At 45.2% G+C, this 22,416-nt stretch overlaps 2 protein-coding genes across 3 annotated transcripts in view; one reads left to right on the plus strand and one right to left on the minus strand.

Annotated features, from left to right (window-relative positions):
- Positions 1–14: 14 nt before the first annotated feature.
- Positions 15–22,253, plus strand: AP5Z1 (adaptor related protein complex 5 subunit zeta 1). Of its 2 annotated transcripts, none has more exons than XM_068115729.2 (17): positions 15–147; positions 5,885–6,022; positions 6,314–6,506; positions 6,608–6,758; positions 6,887–7,044; positions 7,138–7,291; positions 8,191–8,319; positions 8,537–8,574; positions 10,760–10,925; positions 11,088–11,266; positions 11,375–11,511; positions 18,994–19,122; positions 19,313–19,424; positions 19,528–19,625; positions 19,718–19,850; positions 20,575–20,762; positions 21,364–22,253. In XM_068115729.2, the coding sequence occupies exons 1-17, from the start codon at positions 122–124 to the stop codon at positions 21,731–21,733; spliced, it is 2,499 nt and encodes an 832-aa protein (XP_067971830.2). In that variant the 5' UTR covers positions 15–121; the 3' UTR covers positions 21,734–22,253. The 2 variants fall into 2 exon arrangements, with proteins under 2 accessions (XP_067971830.2, XP_067971831.2); XM_068115730.2 differs by having other exon boundaries at positions 23–147; positions 6,932–7,044.
- LOC137426814 (protein tweety homolog 1) overlaps positions 22,004–22,416 on the minus strand; it is a 70,924-nt gene continuing 70,511 nt past the window's right edge. Inside the window, exon 16 of the mRNA XM_068115738.2 lies at positions 22,004–22,191. Within this exon, the coding sequence (XP_067971839.2) occupies positions 22,138–22,191 (54 nt within the window). The 3' untranslated portion in view covers positions 22,004–22,137. The remainder of the gene's footprint in view (positions 22,192–22,416) is intronic.

Genomic DNA, 22,416 nt, shown 5'->3' on the forward strand with positions numbered 1-22,416 from the left:
AAAAAGAAGAAGAAGCGCCTAAAATAATCGGGGTCACGTGGTAGCGGTGAGCCTGTTACATCCGGGAATATTTGAAACAAAAGTAGATATTTGCCTTACTTTGCGTGCTCCATTCTCCGCAATGGCCCAGCTGCTGCTGCAGAGCAGGTACGTCTCCGAAACCGAATAATAGGATCGAGTGATATATCCAGGCTAAGCTGTGGAGAAAAGGAACAACAACCATGCGAGTGGTCGTGGCGCCTCAATTCCTACACCGCTCAAAAGGCCTCGGAATCGTCCGATCGATTTCTTTCTCGTTTTATTTGCACTCACCGTGTGGTGTTTCTGTATATAAAATGCAACATGGGCTTGAAAATGGTTCCCATCGCTTCAAAACGAATATTCTCACTTCGTCGATTACAATGATTAAAGCCCAGGTCTTCTTCTTCTTCGTCTAACTATGAAGAGCGTTGTGAGGATAGGTCCCTGGTTGTTGTACTCCTTTTATCTCCACTATCAAGCTGCACTGTACTTTGGTTTGTGAAGGGGATATTTTGGGTTTATATATCGTATGTATATAGATATTAATGAAAATTGACGATTTATGTCACCTTGACCTATTGACCTAAAAAATAGGCTTCAAGCTTGTGACTACCCCTACCAGGTGGTTAAGGTTCATGAAGATTGGAGTGTAATTGCGATCGGTAGGCAATTGACAGATAGATAGATAGACAGACAGACAGACATAATAACAGACCCAACCTACCAGTATACTTGTGTTGTGAATCTTCGATTTTGCAGGTAACAAACAGAATAAGCGTATTATTAGAGAAGAAGGTTCACTCTTGTGTCATAATTATGGCATTACTCCACGCGTTCGAAGCGAAAAGTGGTGTTAAGCAATTGGTTCACTTTGTCTGTCCTTTTGTCTACAAACGTCAGTTTATGATCAAGGAACATCTGAAAGTGGAACCAAAATGCTCAGACCACCTCAACGCTAATCGATCATTTGATACCTTGTAAAATAGATATGATGTCATGTGCCTTTTTCCGATTTATAAAGTGGGTAATTTTGTGATTAAAAGTCAACCATACTGTGTCGTGTCAGTGCTGTGTCGTGTCCGTGCTGTGTCATGTCCGTGCTGTGTCGTGTCCGTGCTGTGTCGTGTCCGTGCTGTGTCGTGTCCGTGCTGTGTCTTATTCGTGCTTTGTCGTGTCCGTGCTGTGTCGTGTCAGTGCTGTGTCGTGTCCATGCTGTGTCGTGTCCGTGCTGTGTCGTGTCCATGCTGTGTCGTGTCCGTGCTGTGTCGTGTCCGTGCTGTCTTATTCGTGCTGTGTCGTGTCCGTGCTGTGTCGTGTCCGTGCTGTGTCGTGTCCTTGCTGCGTCGTGTCCGTACTGTGTCGTGTCCGTGCTGTGTCCTGTCCGTACTGTGTCCTTTCCGTACTGTGTCCTGTCCGTACTGTGTCGTGTCCGTACTGTGTCGTGTCCGTGCTGTGTCATGTTTGTGCTGTGTCATGTCCATACTGTCATGTTTGTGCTGTGTCATGACCGTGCTGTGTCATGGTCATGCTGTGTCGTATCCGTACTGTCATGTTTGTGCTGTGTCGTGTTCATGCTGTGTCATGACCGTGCTGTGTCATGTTAGTACTGTCATGTTCATGCTGTGCCGTATCCGTGCTGTGTCGTATCCATGCTGTGTCGTGTCCGTGCTGTGTCGTGTCCGTGCTGTGTCGTGTCCGTGCTGTGTCGTGTCCGTGCTGTGTCGTGTCCGTGCTGTGTCGTGTCCGTGCTGTGTCGTGTCCGTGCTGTGTCGTATCTGTGCTGTACTGTGTCGTGTCAGTGCTGTGTCGTGTCCGTGCTGTGTCGTGTCCGTGCTGTGTCGTGTCCGTGCTGTGTCGTGTCGTGTCCGTGCCGTGTCGTGTCCGTGCCGTGTCGTGTCCGTGCCGTGTCGTGTCCGTGCCGTGTCGTGTCCGTGCCGTGTCCGTGCTGTGTCGTATCCGTGCTGTGCTGTGTCCGTGCTGTGTCGTGTCCGTGCTGTGTCGTGTCCGTGCTGTGTCGTGTCCGTGCTGTGTCGTGTCCGTGCTGTGTCGTGTCCGTGCTGTCATGTCCGTGCTGTGTCGTGTCCGTGCTGTGTCATGTTTGTGCTGTGTCATGTCCATACTGTCATGTTTGTGCTGTGTCATGACCGTGCTGTGTCATGGTCATGCTGTGTCGTATCCGTACTGTGTCATGTTTGTGCTGTGTCGTGTTCATGCTGTGTCATGACCGTGCTGTGTCATGTTAGTACTGTCATGTTCGTGCTGTGCCGTATCCGTGCTGTGTCATATCCGTGCTGTGTCGTGTCCGTGCTGTGTCGTGTCCGTGTCGTGTCCGTGCTGTGTCGTGTCCGTGCTGTGTCGTGTCCGTGCTGTGTCGTGTCCATGCCGTGTCATGGCCGTGCTGTGTCGTGTCCATGCTGTGTCGTGCCATATTTCTTCTGGAGTAATACAAAATCCCTGATAAACCGTCAATTGATTGGAAAAACAAAACCTACCAATCTGTTGTGAACATGCGACTACCGGCTTCGTCGGCACTACGAACACCGCCATCTTCACTAACAGTCTAACACCATCTTCGTCGCTAACACAAGGCTCAAAACAATACAACTCCACAATTCCCCTGACAACGTTTCCATCACTAATTTTGTCTCCTATAGGTTCTTCAAAAAAGGATCGGTTTCAACATACTGAGAATCTTCCGAGCTGCTAATGCCGCCGTTAGGGTGAACGTGAGTTCATAGTGTGACGTCACTGGTGAAATCGCAAATCGACACTTTAGGGCTTTTTCCACACTTTGTGAATGGCAAAAAAAAAAAAAAAAAATTGCGTTTGGGTTCCCCTTTCATTTCAATTGAATGTTATATTTTGAACACAGATTGGAAAACGAACCTGTAGTTTAGCAGTACAGGCAATGCCCGATTTATAAAGACCCGGCTTCCGAACATCCATTCATACGAACATGATACAGTACTTTATAACCATGTTTCGGTCTTTCGAACATTCAATCCTTTCACACGAACACGGATTTTCTGAAATACAACTTATAACTCAAAACACCCCACTGCACTGTAATACCATCTCCCACCTGGAGGTAGCGCTACACGATACACATTCACATGGAGAAATTGATTCCCGTCCCTCTCTAGCCCACAGCGACCACCGGCAAAGATAAGAACACCGCCATACACTAATTGGGGTCATGCTGATCCTATGTGGCAAGTGTGGATGTAATCGGCCGAGAACTGTAGGAGTAGCGTGACACACAAACACACATTGGTCTGTGAATATATTAAGGATGACTGTATGTATACATCGCATCAATTTATTAATTTCTTATTTTGAAAGCACATTTAATAACGTTTTTATGGAACAAAAACAGGATTTAATTTGCGTTTGGGAAACAATTAATCACTTATTACATGTATTTATAGGGGATTTATTGTTCCGGTTTACGAACATCCTGCTTACAAACACATCTCCAAGAACACTATGTTCAGAAACTGGGGACTGCCTTCACTTTGGCTCTGAATTCATCCTGATCACGTGCACAGAGAGAAGCGAGATTTTTTTCAAGTCTGTCTGTCTGGCAGTGAAACAAAATTGAAAATCATTCCAAACCGGAAACGTAGTTTTTTTAGATCGTCATAAAGGACACAGGCAGGCATGGAGATACTGTAATTAGTCAGGGCCCTTAGGGATATTTTGGGGCCGTTTGGTTCAAATTCTTCCAAAAGCACCAAATTTGGCCCAGATGTTGCCCATGCCATACTCTTTCGATTTTTGATGGGCGCCAAGACGGGCGCCTCCGCCCCCCCCCCCCCGGGGGCCCCATATTGGCGAAATACTAAATTGCCACCACCCGGATTAGAGGAAAATCAGTTGCATAACCAAAAGGGTTGGAATCATGTATGATACCACTTTCCAGGGGGTTTCGAGGTCGAGGAATCCAATTATGATGTTATTTTGATGATTCGAGGTCAAGGTCAACCCTCAAGGTCATCTTAAAGGTCATTTTTGAGTCAAACATGTCGGTTTTTGAGTTTTTTGTCAAGATTTACGCGAGGTTCACCATTTTATGTTTCTGGGTTGGGTAATCGAACTCTGACCTTATTTTTGACAATTAGAGGAAATATTTACATGTCTATTTCCTAATTTTCAGGCATATGCAGTTCATCAGTCTAATTACAAAGGCACGGATTTTGATGTTTTATGAGCTGTGTGCCATATCCTTGTGTTTAATTTTTGTGCGATCATGATCTGGATTCATGTATACATGATTGTATACATGTCATAAATATGACGTCATAGGTCATGTGACCTGGCGGCCATATTGGATTTTATGAAAACCTTAAAAATGGATCCCTGCCTTCATTTTTCGATCGATTCATTTTGAACTTTGACCACTTATAGTACGCCATGTGATTGGATGCATATCCCAATTATGACGTCATAGGTCAGGTGACATGGCGGGATGGACCGGTATGGTCCCCGGATCGTACCGCCCTTGGCGCCCGTCAAAAATCGAAAGAGTATGGCATGGGCAACATCTGCGCCAAATTTGATGCTTTTGGAAGAATTTGAACCAAAATATCCCCAAGGGCCCTGACTAAATGTGTTAAATAGGGCGGTGTAAAAGACGCTGGGTCAACGGTGATAAACTTCTGATTTTGTTTTTCTGTAGTCATTAAAATATTTATTTTATTTCAATTTAATTATATACTGTACTTGAGCGCTGTAGAACACAAATCGCACCTTCTTGGCACCAATCGCACCCTTTTGTTTAGCATTACTCTGTCGTATAAAATATTACGGCATTTTACATTGTCACAATCAAATTTCCGTGGCAGACCCCGCCCACGTCCTTTTTTCTCAAGGCCCTGCAGGGGAAAGTGTTCTATGAACTCTCTAGTAATAATTGCTAAGCATTTGGCTTATTTTTTGCTTTAGAGTTGTTTGAGAACCATCTTGACAAAAATCTCATGATTTGTCTTGGGATCTGTTGGAAATCTGATGAGAATCTCATCAGATCTCTCTTGAAACTTTTGTAAGGGTCTAACATTTCCTTTTTGTGCATTGGTCATACTTCACGCTGGTTTGTAGCCGTACCTCAGTTGGTTGTAGTTACATGATGGTGTGTGGTATAGATGCATTCTCCCTTGGACAGCTTCCTGCAATACCTGCTTGATAGTTTTGTGGTAACACTGGTGTTTCGAGAATCCTGCCGAATCACTGATTTGGAAACTGCATGATGTTTTGATTAATTTAAGCGCAATTGATGGACGGTAGGATGGCTGCAGTACTTTTTATGCTTCCTCAGACCAATTCGCCGGAGGCATTATGCTTTCGGGTTGTCCGTCCGGCTGTCCGTGCGTCCATCTGTCCGCCTGTGCGGCCATCAGACCTTCCATGATCGGTTTTTGCCACCGCGATAACTTAAGAACGGCAAAGGGATCCAAGTCAAACTTGGTACAAATATGTAGAATGATGTAAAGATGAACCGATTAGAGTTTGGAGTCGAGAGGTCAAAGGTCAGAGGTCTCGCTAAGTAAAAATTATGTTACCGAGTTAACTTGTGAACCAGTGATGAGATTTTCACTAAACTTGGGATATGTATATATTATGAAGTAAAGACTAATGGATTCATTTCGGCATCGAGGTCAAAGGTCAGAGGTCATGCCAGGTAAAAATGTGATGCTTTAGAACAGCTGATTGGATTTAAATCAAACTTGGTACATGTATGTGCAATGATGTAATAATGTGGGCTGAGGCATATCGGTTGACATTGAAGAGTGCCGTTCTAGTTCTTTTTAAGATGGTGGTAGATTTTGGTCAATATTTTTTTCTAAGCCAGAAGGGGTTATTTCAGATCGCTGGGTGAGGAGGAAGTGTTTGAGTTTTGCCGGCGTGTGTCCATGCTGCTGCAGACCAAAGAGTTTGGTGCAGACACTGTGAACTGTCTGCAACGACTTCGTTTTGTCATCTTTTCTACCAAGAAACCTCGCAGGTAATAAGCCAGCATGCATTTACACTGTGGGAATGGCCAAGGGTGCTATATACATATTACATATGCAGAGTCGAGATCTGTGGGTGTGGGGGGTCAAATAGAAAAAAGAAGAGGAGGAACCAAGGGGGAGATTTAAAAATGTTGACATTTTGTGTAATATGTAGATTATTGCCTCATTTTCTTAGAGTGTGTTTGAGAGTTGTATCTTGTTGATTAATCATTGGTACTGTTTGCTCTACCTCCACCCTCCACCCAAACCCCACCCCTCTCCCCGCACTCCGCTTCCACAAGGCTGCCTCGTGAGGCACTGGACAAGTTGCTGGGTGTAGTGCTGTTTGCAGATAGTCCCAAGCGGGTGAGGCGTTTGTGTGCAGCGGTGCTCTGTGAAGCTTCACCACTCGCTGCGCTCAACCTGCCCTGCGGGAAGGCTACGGCACCTGATCCTCGCAGCCTCTGCTGCCTGGCACCCGTAGTTCTTGCACAGGTGGGGAAGATGATATTGGATTTTAATTGACATATAATGTCGATATGCATATTGTTCTGATAATCATGAGCTGGCACATGCATTGTTCATATGTAACACAGGCAAATGGAAAGGGAGAATTAGGACAGGTGCGAACACGGATTCTCGAGTTGCTCGAGATTCGGCAAGTTCCCGAAGATCCCGACATCCGCTTGCTTCTCCCCATCCTGTCTCGTACCATAGTCCTGGAGCCACACATGATGCTCACAGAAGGTTTACACTTATATTTGACAATTTCCTCAATATTTGTACTTTTCCCCCATTCGTTTTCCATTTTACTCCCTACCATTAAACACGTAACCCTGAAGTTTCCTTCCCTGTGTTTTTTGGATTTCCTTAAGTTCCACCTTCCCACCCCACTCTATTCGTCCATGCAATGGTCGCAGAGCAAGTGATCAGTATGAACAAGAGATTGGCACGATGGTTGCGTCACTTGGGGGCAGCACAGTCTCCGAGCAACACCCACTTGTCTTTCTTCTCCATCTCCCGTGGGCGACAGGTAGATGTGTGGTCAAGCATGTTTAAAGTGGGAACCTTCTGGTTTTATAATTGTCCAACTGTTCCCCTAATCCCCACTATTTTCCCCAAGCAGAGTTCCTTGCTGGAGTTGGATGGTTGCGTTTCCAGCGATTTCTTCACGGTGCTGTGTCAGGCTCAACCTCCCACCGATGCCCATTGGCTGAGTGTGCAAGCATTCTCCATGCTGCGACTCTGGCTTTCCAATACAAGGCCTCAACTCGATTCAGGTCTGTTTTTTTGTTTTTGTTTTCCAAAAATTTATCCGACCTTGGAGCAAGCAGGCACTTATGACTTGGAAGGAGGCAACGATAAACACAGCTCGACAATTGCAATGGAAAACAAAAATAACAATTACCTTACGGCAATAAGCCTGGTGTTGGCTTAGCCGTTAGGGTGCCGGCTTGGGATCCTAGGATCCTGGGTTCGAATCCCGGTCGCTGGATCGCTGAATTAACACCAGGGTGGTTGACTCAGCCTGTCATCCTTCCGAGGTCGGCAAATTGAGTACCAGCTTGCTGGGATGAATGATCACGGTGTGTACCCCGATTTAGAATAGGTACACCGTATCCCTGCGCATCGTAAGAGCGTGACCAAGGGTTGGCGTCAGGAAGGGCATCCGGCCATAAAAACATTGCCTCAAACAGGGAACCATGATTGTCATGGGGCCCGCAAGGCTAACCCCCGCTCCAGCGGGGAAAATGGCCTTAAAACGATCATTCATTCATATATATTACGGCAACTCGCATCGCCTTCGCAGGTGAAAAGTGCTTTGTTTGTGTGGAAGCCACTGTGCCATTCAGTCTCAAAACTCCAGGAATTTTTTTTTAACCCCCATTTGTTCAGATTATCTCCCATTTATGTCACACAGTAGGCAATATCACATCGGCATCATGCAATTGTGCGTCACAGCATGAGTAAAAAGTGCACGTTGTGATGCAACGTGTCTTTGATTTGACATCATTATATGCAATGTGTTTGAAATTTGTTGAGTTTGATGATGTGGTAATCTCACATTGATGGTTCGATTTACTACATTGTAATACATCCCACCTTGATGTGCCTCCATCTTATCATCATACTCCCTTCCTCACCCCGCCCCAACCACTTCCTTTTTACGTCCTACCAGACAAGATGTCTGCCGCAGGCAGTGACATTTCTGGGGGTTCTGGGACTTTTCGCCAAAGTTCCCCGAGAGAGTTGCTCGCACGTAAAGCTGCTGAGTACTGCCTGAGACTTATGGAGCAAAGCACCCGCCGTAAGTCTGCGCGAGAGCCTTCCCGGCATGCACTGCTAATATCCTCGCTGACATTAACAAGTGACGCATCGTCCTCACACTGGTGTCGTATGGTGTCGCATTTTGCACCAGGAACGTCCCAAATTGTGGCACCTCTACATGGTTGCCAATTTGTGCTTTGTGCAGCATTTTGAGAATGTGTCTTGCATTGGGGTTGTTTCTGCTGCGTATTCCGCAGGCGCTACAAACACAGCTGATACAGAGCTTCAAAAAGCGGTAATCTGTGAGTGTGTGCTTGTTATGCTCTCTCGGTGTGCTTTTAAAAGATGTTTTAAACGACAGCCAAAGTTAAGGTATGATTTTTGAGCTGGCAGGATGGCCTAGTGGTACGCACACTCGCCTCTGAGCCGTCTAGCCTGGGTTCAAACCTTCGACCACCCACTGTCTTCCTGGTGTCTCACAGGCAAGGCGAGGCATCAATGTGTGTGCCGTCCCTCGGATGGACGTCAAACTTGGTGTCCTGTCTGCCAGAATTAGTTGGTAGATGTCAAAGGAGTATCTCTGATGTCTGTCTTTGGGACCAGGGTGCCCCTCGCAAAGAGTAGGAAAGGTATTTCCGGCATCCTGAACAAATTCCAAATTCCTGCTCTAACCTACAGGGGGCGTTGCATCAGCGGCACAGCCGCGCCTCAGCCAGTGATGCTGTTCGCAGCCTTGTGCTACATATGATTTAAATGAAAATAAAATTTGGCACGTTTCTTATCCTGTTTGGAAATCTCAGCATTTATTTTCTTGTCAAAGGCTGTTCACAAGAGCTTTCCACCTTTACAGGCATGATGTTGAGCAAGAAACAATCTTATTCTTTATTATTAAAGGCAACTGCTTATAAGTTGTCTAATTACAATTGTTGTCAATATTTTTTATAATTTCTGGTAAATTCAAGTGTTTATTGAAATGTAAAATTTAATGAATAAACCGGCATTTGTCTATTATACTAAAATAAGCAATTTGGTGTCCACCTGTCTTTTTTTTTTGACTGCAATACATTCGGTCTATAATTATCCAATCACAACCAAACTTGATAGGGGGCATAAGGGTCACACAACGGTGGTTGTAGCAATTTAACTTCCCCCTTCCCTCCCCAAAGGGGATTTGCATCTTGGACATACTTCGTGTTGACGTGTATATCTGTGTTAAGAATGGTAATCATAGTGTTTTTCCAAAGTCGCATCTAATAACAAAAGTAATAACAACATAAAAGATAATAGCATAATATTAATGTTGTTACAAAACAATATTGATACTAATAATATCCCCTCTTCCCAAGGGGTTTCCTCCTTGGACAAACGCCGTGTTGATGTGTATTTAAATAGCTTATCGTGGCCTTTTATGGAAAATCCTTACCAGAAGTTAAAAAAAAAATTTATAAACCACAAACACGTATGATTAACTTTTCAAACAGTCGCAACTGCTGTTTAACACCAAACTGAAAGGGAGGAAACCCGGGGTGTGTTCATTTACCAAGCAGATAGCTAGGCGATTGCCAAGCCAGCTGTTCCTTATCGATGGTTTTGAACGGAGTGCTTACTTGAATGCTTAAGCCATTTGGTGAGTGCTCCATGAGAAACTTGGTAAGTGAACACACCCACAACGTTCTTGAGGCCCAAGCCAAGATCTACTGTAATCTATATATCACAGAGAGGAATAACCCTTCCTGCCACTCCCATACCCTTGGGTGTACTAGTAACTAACTATCCATGTCGATCTGTCTGACTGTTACCTATACGCTCCTACACCTCTGGATGGATTTGGACCAAATTTGTCAGAGGTACAAGGTTGTTATCAAGGTTAGGGACTCCTTCGGCCGCTGGAAAACCCCCGGGAACCCCAAGAAAAATGATGGTGGTATACTTCCTCACTGGTGCAGTTGGTTTGAATAGCGCCACCTATGGTGAAAATGAGCGCTACAGGATAGATTGAATTTCCCGAACAACTGCCTGACTGTCATCTTCTGTGGTTATTCTCACCGCCACAATAGCTAGCTTTTCCCATCACTGGTGACGGGTACTTTGGCCTTTTGTACTTTGTGACGTGACGGGTGACGTGACGGGTGACGGGTACTTTGGGTACTTTTGCTAGTATAAGATAAATATGTGATGTCACCAGTCTAACATGTCTGCCTCCAGGAAATATATCTGTGTTAAGAAAGCTAATCATAGCCACCATATATTGGGAAATTCACTAAAGTGGCATTTGCTGCATGATATCGATTACTTTCTTTTTAATTTTTCTTCTAAAATGAAAGCCCCCAGAATAATCACTTGAGAGCAGTTTTTAGTTTTTGAGGTTTCAGTTTAGTTTCTCTTCAACAGAAGTGAAGTGCTCACAGATAGGGCAGTTGAGGAGGTTGAGCCTTCATTTGAATGTTGGCATAATGTTTATTAACGTCTGTGTCTCCAAGTGTGTGGAGGAGGCCCTAGCTGTGCTGGACCTGCTGTGCCAGTCGGATGCTGCCCTCATCCCAATGGTCCTGGCAGCCTCTCAGCGGCTCATGTCCTGGTTACGTCTTGTGTCACCTCAACACACTCGCCTCCTCCTATCTATCCTCGCCTTCTCTCTCAAGCATGGTATTTGGTTTAGTCTGCACTCAACACCACATTGTCCATTATTCTCCCAATTCTCAACTGTGATAACCTTCTTACTTGGAATAATAATAATAATAGCCATCGGTTTCCTTACCTCATTTGGTCTGCATCTGTCCCAGCCAAGCACTTCTTTGCTCTTGGTAGGTGCTGTGGTGGCGGCTGACCTTGATTCCTCAAGCCTCGAGGCACTATGTCTTGTCACCTCTCGCTGCTTCCATGAGGCTCCGGTTGTCCTTCGCCTCTTGCGGCTATGCCGTGAGCATCGCACACAGCTTTGCAAGAATGGCGGTGCCGTACAAGCATGCTTCCCTGGTATACTCAAGGTGAGGAGGGTCATGAGGTGATGGTGGACAACCTTGGAGATGGAGACTTAGAGTTTGTTCGTATAATTTCAAAATGATTATAGATGCTTTCTCCATCCATGGCCCTAGATGGTGGCTTGGCACACTTCAATGATTGCCGATTGGCTGAAACTTCTTCCTGCAATGTTCTCCCCTGATTCTAGCCTGGAGATGCTACATGCATTGTTGGACCTTCCTTGCCTTGCAGCTGCCCTACAGCTACTCAGGTACCACAGTAGGTCTTCAACCACCATTTCTCACCACCGGTGCCTCCAGACTTCTTCCTATTACAATGGTTTCTGTTTGTGATGCTGGGCTAATGGGCCTACAAGTAATTTCAAGTATGCTGTACTTTAGTGTGCTACATCTGGCGAAGGTTGGCATCTAGATAAATACCACGGCTTGTAGCTAGGATGTCATAATTGCTTTTTTCATGAGCATTAATCACTCAACACTTGCAATTGCACTTTATGGTTTTAATTAGACCATCCCCTGCACAGGAGACGGGGTTTTGTAATCGTGTGTGTGTGTGTGTGTGTGTGTGTGTGTGTGTGTGTGTGTGTGTGTGTGTGTGTGTGTGTGTGTGTGTGCGTGCGTGCGTGCGTGCGTGCGTGCGTGTGTGTGTGTGTGTCTCGGTCGTAACTTTTTTACCATTTGAGCTATTGTCATCAAATTTTCACCAAAGCCCCGTTATGATACAAAGAAGGCAAATTAATAAATTTGTCAAAAGGTCAAAGGTCAGCATCACCTAAAATCATCGATTTTCATCCGATTGACCTGAAATTTTAAGAATTTGCATAATGGGTCACAAAATTGGTTCACCAATCAAAAGCTAGGAGCTGATTTTTTTTTTTTTTTAGATCTAAAGCTCAAATATCAAGGCTGCATAAAATAAATTTTAATTTTGTATTTTTTTAACTTTTCGTTATTTTGAGCATATGGAAGAAGAAGAAGTCGTCCGAATACAAACGGACGTGGACTTGGACGGCCATTGCATTTTCAGATGCTTTCTAGTTTATTGTTTCATTCACCCCTTACACAGGGCACCCGCTAGGCCACTACGACCCTCGTGGCCACAGGGGTCCCCCCCTCACAGAAGCCTTCCCCTCACCCCTCACATCAGCTTGCAATTTTTTTCAAAGTATCTTGCAAGTCTAGTAGTACAGTGTAGACACAATTCCAATAACATGGCCAAACTTGAGCTTAAGCCTGGGAGTACTTCGGAGAAAATGATTAAGCTGTCCAGAGAAATGCTTTAAGTTCGAGTGAATTCACGTGCCTAGCAAAAAACGTTTTTTTTTTTCATACGAGTCTGCAGATGCCAGATGCCACTGCTTTCGGAACCACAGGAAAGGTTCAAAAGTGAATTTCTCTACAGGCTTATTAACGTTTGCCTGACCACACTGGAGAGTCAAAGTCGAGCACTTGCGCTGCGTCCTCCAGCCATTCAACATCACAACCACGGAAGCTTTGAGCGATAGTGATCTTAGAAAAAGCTGTAATGACCTCCATATCCTGCTAACTGATTAAAATTAAAGTAATCTGGGGCCTAACAAGCTGCTGGAGGAACTCGAGCTTCTGCACAACTTAGTGCTGGAAATATTTACTCCACTAGAAATATTGAGATAATGGTGCAACTACAACGCCACTCGGTAGAGCAGATACCTCCGCTAGGCCGACCAGTTTGTGTTTTGTACCCTACTGACAGGCCAGATCCCAATCCGGATCTTCAACAAAATCAAATCGATTCGTCCTTGTCACACAGCCAAATGTCCACCAAGTTTCGTCCGAATCCATCCACAACTTTTTGAGATACCCTGTTCACAAACAGACAGACAAACAGGGGTGAAAACATAATGTCCGTCCACCTTTGGACATTAATGTTGAAATGATACAGGTTAAAGTATGATGTCATTGTTGACGATTTTGCATCCAGGAAAAGCAGAAAGGTGAAATTGCGTGCATCGTTGATTGGTGTGTGTGTGTGTGTGTGTGTGTGTGTGTGTGTGTGTGTGTGTGTGTGTGTGTGTGTGTGTGTGTGTGTGTGTGTGTGTGTGTGTGTGTGTGTGTGTGTGTGTGTGTGTGTGTGTGTGTGTGACTTTTTACTGTTAATATGTTCTTCACCTGAAGATATGACATCATTTGATTGGGCCTGTGATAAAAGGACGCCCACGCAAGGTTTTGCGGGGGCCACCAACATACTGAGCGGAGGCCCTGCCTTAGAATAAATTAGGGTCGTGCATAATGATAGACGAAATAAAATGAGTACTTTTGGTCCACAATTGGGTCATCGACTGTCTTCTGTCAAGTTACACGTAATTAATGTACCCAATAAAGATTTACCCTTCAAAGGACTATTAGACGACTTCTAGTTCAAACAGCCATTATTATTTCTACGTTCTTATGGGGTTGGCCGGGGGAAGTTTGGCTCAAGTCTTTCACGAACTGGCTGGTGAGGCCTGATTTTCAACTAAAGTTAGGGCAGGAATTTGTAATTTGTTCATGGTGCCAGCGATCGATAGCCCACTCTTTGCAAAGGACACCATGGGATCTTTATCATCCACCAAATGGTGCCGGCAGACACGGGATGGCCAGTTTTAATGTCAAAAAGGAATATTAGACTTAATATATTTGTGTGAATCAAATCAGTAACTATAGTGTCAGTGATGTCATATCAACCATCAAAATGAATACATTTATATCAATACTGTCGTGGCCAAAAATATTGGCACCCTTGCACTGTTTTCAAATAATGCACCATTTCTTCCAGAAAATTGTTGAAAAAAAAAAATCTTTTGGTATCCACATATGTATTTATTTTGTTTGCAGTGGAACAAAAAAAAAAAAAAATTAAAAAATTACTAAATCTTAGCTTATTCCAAACAAGGAATCCTAAAATGGCCCGGACAATATTATTGGCACCTTTTAGAAGTTGTTAGAAATAATTTGATTTCAAGCAGGTGATTGTCCTTTACTTTGGAATTTAACTTACCTGTGGTGAGTTGCAGGTGCCTGCAATTTAAAAATCACTCATTCAACCAGTTTGAATAGAGAACAGGAGTCATTTTGCAGTTTTGTGTCACTGTGTTTACCGCAATGAGCATGGAGACAACAACAACAACAACAACATGCATTTTAAGGCCATGTTCCCTGCTAGAGCGGGGGTTAGCCTTGCGGTCCCCATGACAATCTTCTCCATTTTGCCCTATTTTCTGCATCTCTCCTTGTTAACCCCCTTGCCCGCATTTCTTCTTCCACCATCTTTAGCCAAGTCTTTCTCGGTCTTCCCCGTCCTCTACTTCCTTCTACATTAACTTCCATCACTCTTCTCAACCAGTCACTTTCATCCTTCCTCAATACATGACCAAACCATCTCAACCTGTTCCTCTTCACAGCATCAATCACAGGCAATATTCCCATCATCTTTCGCAATTCATCATTTGTCTTCCTCTCTCTCAACGATACTCCGCACATCCATCGAACCATTCGCATTTCCACCCTTTCCAGCCTTCGTTGCTGCTCTACGTTCATTACCCATGTCTCGCTCCCATAAATCATAACACTTCTCACACATGCAGCATACACCTTTCCCTTCAGCTTCAGCGACACTCTCCTCCTCATCAGCACGCCACTCAGTTCCCGAAACTTCTTCCATGCACATCTCACTCGAGCAACCGTTGCCGAGTCTGATCCACCTTCTCCATTCAGCATGTCTCCGAGGTAGCAAAATGTTTTCACACCTTCCAGCTTCACGCCGTCTCCAAGATCCAACTCAACATTTCCTCCATCTGCAGCTCCCTCTGTGCACACCTTACATTTGAATGTAGCTGCCACACTGGTTAATGACCCTCTCAGACCACTACATTTTTGATGAACCCACTCAGCACACATTGTACATTGAATGGAGTTCACTCCGACACCCTTCCTGCACACAGCACACGGCCACTTCCCAGTTCTTTCCACCTCAGCACATGCTTTACCACTTGCCATCACCTTTGTCTTTCCGATATTCACCTTCAGACCTTTTGTCTCCATACATTCCTTCCACTTGTTCATCTTTTCCTTCAGTCCATCCATACTTTCCGCAATCAACACCAGATCATCTGCATACAACAACTCCCACGGTAAACCCTCCTTTACGGTCTGAGCCAGCACCTCCATCACAGCTACAAATAGTAGTGGACTTAGTACCGACCCCTGATGCACTCCCACCTTCACCTCAAACTCACCACTGTTCCCGTCCTTCGTCCTTACAGCTGTGCGTGCTCTTTTGTACATTGCCATCACTACTCTGATCAACCATTCCTCCACTCCTAACTTCCTCAATGCCCATGTCAATACTTTGCGTGGAACCCTATCGAATGCTTTCTCCAGATCAACAAACCCAAAAAACAACTTCTTCCTCTTATCCATGTACTTCTCCTGCAACTGCCTCACAATGAAAAGCGCATCTGTCGTTCCTCTTCCTGGCATAAATCCAAACTGCATTTCGTCGATCTTCACTTTCTTCCTTATCCTCCTCTCCAACACCCTTTCCAATACCTTCATTCCATGCTCCAATAACTTTATCGCTCGGTACGAGCCACACTCCAGAGGGTCACCTTTCCCCTTGTATAGAGGGACGAGGGTACTCAGTTCCCAATCCACTGGAATGCGGCCTTCTTTCACCACCAGATTACAGATCTCTGTCATTCTCTTCACACCCCAACTTCCTGCTGCCTTCAACATATCTCCCACAACTCCCGTCGGCCCTCCCGCTTTTCCACTCTTCATTGCTTTTATCGCTTCCTCAACTTCCTTCTCAGTTATCTTCTCTGCCGGTCCTAAAACTGGGTTACTCTCTATGTTGCCATCCCATTCATTCTCTGTATTCAACAGCATTTCCATATATCTTTTCCATCTTCCTTTAATTCCATCTGGGTCGACAACGATTTGTCCCACTTCATCCTTCAAGCAACTCACCCCCATCACATCACACCTCTCTTTCGCTATGTGCTTTGCAATCCTGAATACTGCTTTCTGACCCTCTTCCGAATCCAAGCGTTCTCCGAACATTTTCCTACATGCCTCCTGCGCCTTTGCTACCTCTTTCTTTGCAGCCTTCCTGGCTGCCTTATAACTTTCATGCTCTGCTGTTTCTGCTCCCGTACCCTTCGCCTTCTGCCACTCTTTGAACTTCTTCCTCTTCTCGTCAATCCTCTTTCCAACCTCAACATCCCACCACCATGTTTCCGAGTGCCTCGGTGGTCCTTTTGTCCATCCACATACCTCACCAATGGCTCCCAACAGACTAGCTTTCATTGACATCCAACCACTTTCAAGCTCAACCACATCATCCTCTACCCTACTCAGCCTCTCTTTTAATGCCTCCCTTACTGTCACCTCTTTCAACCTCCACACCTTCATTCTCGGTTGGTACTTCACCCGCCGAGCTCTCCTCGCACCTTTCACCCTTATGTCGCAGACAACCAAGTGGTGCTGTGAAACAGCCTCCTCCCCTGGGATCACCTTTGTGTCCCGGAGGTGCCCCCTATCTCGCCGACGCACCATCAGGTAGTCAACGGTTGTCGTCGACCCACCTGATGTGTATGTAACAAGCTTATTGTCCTCTTTCTGGAACTGAGTATTACAAATCAACAAATCAGCTCCATCAGCAAACTCCAAAATCCTTTCACCTTCTCCATTTCTCACACCATATCCGTAACCCCCATGAACTCCCTCAAAACCATCCATACTCCTTCCCACATGTCCATTCAGGTCTCCTCCCACCACAACAACTTCCTCATCTTTCACGTTTTCCATCAGCTTCTCTATCGCACACCAGAACTTGTCCTTCTCTTCATCGCTTCGACCAACCTGCGGAGCATATCCCGAGATGACGTTCACCAAGAGCTTTCCAATCATCATTTTCACCATCATCAACCTATCACTCACTCTAGTCACACTCACCACACTGTCTACAAACTCCTCAGAAAACAGGACACCAACACCATTCACGCCCTCCGGGCACCCTTGCCACACAAACTTGTATTTCTGTCCCTGCCTACCCTTCACCATTCTCACACCACTTCCCTTCCATCTCGTCTCTTGCACACAACATATGTCCACTCTTCTTCTGACCAATACTTCCACCACTTCTCCTGATCTCCCTGTCATTGTCCCCACATTCCATGTCCCAAACCTCAGAAACCGATCTCCACTTCGAGCTGCACCCTGCCCATATGTACTTGTGATTGTCATGGTTCTCTTTTTGAGGCAATGTTTTTATGGCCGGATGCCCTTCCTGACGCCAACCCTCTTAGTCGTCTCTTACGACACTAAGAAGGAATGCAGTGAAGGATTGTTTGAATGGTGACGAAAGCACCTCGATCAACTGCCAAACAGATTCAAGCTGACCTTCGGACACAAGCATGGAGAAAAGGAAGAAAACCAGAGAATTGTCTGAGGAGGTCAGACACAAGATTGTTGCCAAGCATGGACATTGGACAATCTCAAGGCTCTAAGTCCATCTCCAGAGACATTGATGTTCCTGTCTCCACTGTATGCAATGTTATCAGGAAGTTTAAGGCCCATGATACTGTAGCCAACCTCCCTGGATGTGGCCACAAGAGAAAACGTGATCGTAGATTGCAGTGAAGGATTGTTTGAATGGTGACGAAAGCACCTCGATCAACTGCCAAACAGATTCAAGCTGACCTTCGGACACAAGGTAGGACAGTTTCTACTCGCACCATCCGTCGCCAACTCAATGAAAGGGGGTTCTATGGTAGGAGACCCAGGAGGACCCCACTGCTAAGAAAGCCCGACTGGAGTTTGCCAAAACACACCTGAACAAGCCAAAATCCTTCTGGGAGAATGTCCTGTAGACAGACGAGACCAAATTAGAGTTTTTTGGAAAGTAAATCATCTCTATGTTTACAGAAAACAGAATGGAGCCTTCAAAGAAAAGAACACCTTCCCTACAGTTAAACATGGAGGAGGTTTAGTGATGTTTTGGGGTTGCTCTGCTACCTCTGGCACTGGGTACCTTGAATGTGTGCATGGCATCATGAAATCAGGAGATTACCAAGGCATTTTGGAGCGCAATGTTCAACCCAGTGTCATAAAGCTGGGTCTCCGTCGAAGATCATGGGTCTTGCAGCAGGACAGTGACCCCAAACACACTTCAGAAAGCACCCAGAAATAGTTCAAGACAAAACGCTGGACTGTTCTGAAGTGACCAGCAATGAGTCCAGATCTAAATCCCATTGAACACTTGTGGGGAGATCTGAAAACAGCAGTTGGGAGAAGGCACCCTTCAAATCTGGGATAACGGGAGCAGTTTACACAAGAAGAGTTGGTAAACTGCCAGTAGAGAGGTGTGGGAAGCTCATTTATGGCTACAGGAAGCGCTTGACTGCAGTTATTTTGTCCAAAGTCTGTGATACCAAATATTAAGGCCATGGTGTCAATAATTTTGTCAATGCCATTTCTTTTTATTTTCTGATGTAAAAGGATATATTAAGTTCTGAATCGAAAACAAAGGTTCTGTAATATCAACAGTGAAATAAAGAATTGTGGAGACCAAATACATTTGTCAATTTCAACTTATTTTTTGAGAAAATTGTGAGTTATTTCAAAAACGTGTAAGGGTGCCAATATTTTTGGCGAGGACTGTAACTGTATCCCTTCCAACATCGACATGCCTGTATTACACGCATGTTTTGCAGGATGGAGAAGGGTGGTGGACACAGTCTACCTCCACCTGCTTGCATGCAGGCCTTCAGGCAGCCTGAACACCAGCTCCTTTTCAACTTCCTGCTCCGAGGGACAGCTGGATCTGGAGAGACAATTGATCGGTGAGGAATCGATGTTTGCTACATTGGACCTTCAATGTCCCTGCACTGGAATACAGAGGGAAAAACGAGGGTTTATGATTGTTTGTAGTTTGTGTGTAGTAAATAAGACATTTGTACCAACAGATAAACATTGTTGTCATAGTCATGTGCTCTCCCCTTTCCTCTTTTCCACCCTGGCTTCCTGGTGCAGGTTACACCAGCTGCATAAAATTCTTCATGAGATGGTGTCCCATTCACGAGTCATGCAGGCAGCACAATCTGCAACACTACTGCTGCCAGTTTTCTTCCGTACATTAGCACAAGTATTTGCTGTTTTTCCACCCCCCTTTCCTCCCTCCCATCACTCACTCATATTGCGCATGCTTCCTTACTTTGTGCAGTTTGTGACTCGCATTGCTTACACAGTGTGGAGACCATGCTGCTCAGAGGCGCTTGTTCCCCGCACTGCTGGAGAGAAGCTGGCTGCTGCTTCCATCCCCTGGCTACGAAGAGAATGTTTTACCGTGAGTTTCTATCGTGTCATCTCAGGAAATCTGTAATCGGCCCCGAAATCTGAGATTGAATGCAGTATGTGTGTGTGTGCGTGTTTGTGTAGGCAGCTAAGCTCTGAACTGATGCGCATAAGCAAGGCCTGGCCGGACCTACTGTTGGAGCACAGTGTCGACATTGTGGCTTTTCTCTCAGCACCAGCCCCTCCATTACCCCGCCTCTCCCTTTTCATACATGTGGTATTTGCAGAAAATGACCATCTTTGATTTATCTTGCTCTTGGTTTATAATGAAAGTTTTGCCTATTTTGCGTTACAAAACGTCATGCTTTCAGAACATTTTAAAAACAATGTAAATATTATGGAAAGGATCGTTTTTATTTACCTTTAGAAAAGTTTGCCATTTCCCGACTGCCAAGGAAAACTCTCCAACCGGAAGGGGAAACTTTAGGAAAAGGCCTCTCTTTATAAAATATGTAAATACGAGCAAGGGCTCTCCGGCACATTGAAAAGCTCTGGAGTTATTGGCCTCATGGCGGTTACCTTTTGCCTCAGGCCAGCGGCAGCACTGCCTGACCCCACATCTTAATATACACTTCATAGCGATATTGGTGGCCTCAAAACGGACGTCAAGGCCAACGTGTTGGTAGCTTAAAATCTTCCCCAGATTCTGAAGTACCTACACCCAAAAATTGGGGCCTCTAGGTGCTACGGTTCGGCGATAAATGAACGTACACACAAGCAAACACACAAACACTTGAAAATATAGAAATAGATGATGGAGTTTGGAGTTTTAGATCATCCTGCCCTTTCTAAATTTTGAAATTCTCTTAATTTATTTCCCTTTCCTCCCCTCAAAACTTTCCACCCTGTGGTAGGCCCCAAACCGATTGGTAATGTTAGGGAGTCATTTTGCTGCCTCCAGCAATCCAATAGCCCAGATATTCCTTTCCTGGTGACCCTAGGTATGGATCATTGGAGAATATGTTCAAGGATCTGCAGACACCATCACTCTGTATTACAATGCACTGGAGACTCTCACATCTGAGACGTTACTAGCCGAGTCTTCGCCCACACACAGTGCACGACTGCTCTCCATTCTTGCCGTGGCCATGGCTAAACTGGCATTGAAGATTCAGGATCTCAACCGCAGGTGAACTGGGCATAGTTTTTAAATGGCTGCCCCCCCCCCCCTCCCTCATTTCCCTTCCCTACAAAATTCATCTTAATTTGCCAGCAATTTGCCTCGTTTACATTACTGAGATTACATAACAGATATTGAGCACTAGTTTATTTGATGTCATAGGGAACGCTAAGCATAACCGCTAAGCCTGGTGTTGGCTTAGCGGTTAGGGTGCTGTCTTGGGATCCTAGGATCCTGAGTTTGAATCCCAGTCGATCGCTAAATGAACACCAGGGGGGTTGACTCAGCCTGTCATCCTTCCGAGGTCGGCAAATTGAGTACCAGCTTGCTGGGATGAATGATCCCGGTGTGTACCCCGGTTTAGAATAGGTACACCATGTCCCTGCGCATCGTAAGAGGCGACCAAGGGTTGGCGTCAGGAAGGGCATCCGGCCATAAAAACATTGCCTCAAACAGGGAACCATGATTGTCATGGGGCCCGCAAGGCTAACCCCCGCTCTAGCGGGGAAAATAGCCTTAGAACGATCATTCATTCATTTCATATATAGGGAACATTTGTCTTAGATGTGCTGCCCATCAATATTGTTAACCCACTGTCTGCCATTTTCAGGCTTCAGTTGAGTTTAAACAAGATCTACACACAATACAAACCTTCCACTCCCAGCATCTTGCCAGAAGAGCCTGGTCAGTTGCAGGGCAAATGGGACAGGAAAATCTCAGAAGACCACTGGACCATTGCTGAGGAGCCATGGGTAGCTGTCAGACAGCCAGGTTGTGAGGTAGAAACTCTGCTGCGCCGAATCAGAGAGCTGCTGGATTTGATGCGGTACCCAGCTGTGGCTCAAATGCTGCTTGGTAATCGACGGTTGCCCTCAGCCAAGGTCGAAACACCTCCCGGACCCGACTTCACGGGCCTTTCTACGGCCTCGGTGCCTGCCGCCTTGAGAACAATCGGTGCCGTTCTCGGCGGAGAGGCATGAAGGAGCATTGGCACGGCAGTCGTTTTGCAGATACTTGGTTTAAATCCCAAGTTCCGCTGTTGTATCAAAAGAGGCGCATCAATGCCTTCCTGGCTTTTTGTTCTCACAGCATTAATCGTAGTTTTTGCGGACCATGTCATGATTGGCTGGACTTGTTGCGGACTAGTTGCACTGTAAATGTGTGCGACTACTGTACTACTGTCTTCAGCTATTGTCTGGGATGAAGTCTTAAGGTTATCAAGATCATACCAGATAATCCCCAAACAAATGAAGCATAACCAGGTGATGTTTATTTTTGAATTGCGCAGCAATTGTGGTTGATTGTTCATAAAAAAATGAAAAGAATGAAGTGTTTACTTAAGAGTTTTTGTAAGACATTGTGTTGGAACTTTAAGGCCTGTTGCTCATGACCATTCAGGGTCGACGTCTGTGTACGCTGGATTCTTTGAGGGAACGTACTGTAGAAAAAGGGGTAGGAAGAGGAAGAAGGCAGGAAAAATAAAGTCAACAGGAGGAATGACTAAGTAATTCATTCTTTTTTATTATTATTTAAAGTAGATATCCATTATAAATCAAATACTGCTTGAATTAATATGTTGTAAAGTTAATCGACTCAAAGGAACTCGAGTAGTCACGTGACTGTCAGGCTCGTCTAGTCTGAGTTTTATCCTCACCACTGGGTT

The sequence above is a fragment of the Myxine glutinosa genome, chromosome 5 (assembly GCF_964187855.1).
Source record: "Myxine glutinosa chromosome 5, kmMyxGlut1.1, whole genome shotgun sequence".
Lineage (NCBI taxonomy): Eukaryota > Metazoa > Chordata > Myxini > Myxiniformes > Myxinidae > Myxine > Myxine glutinosa.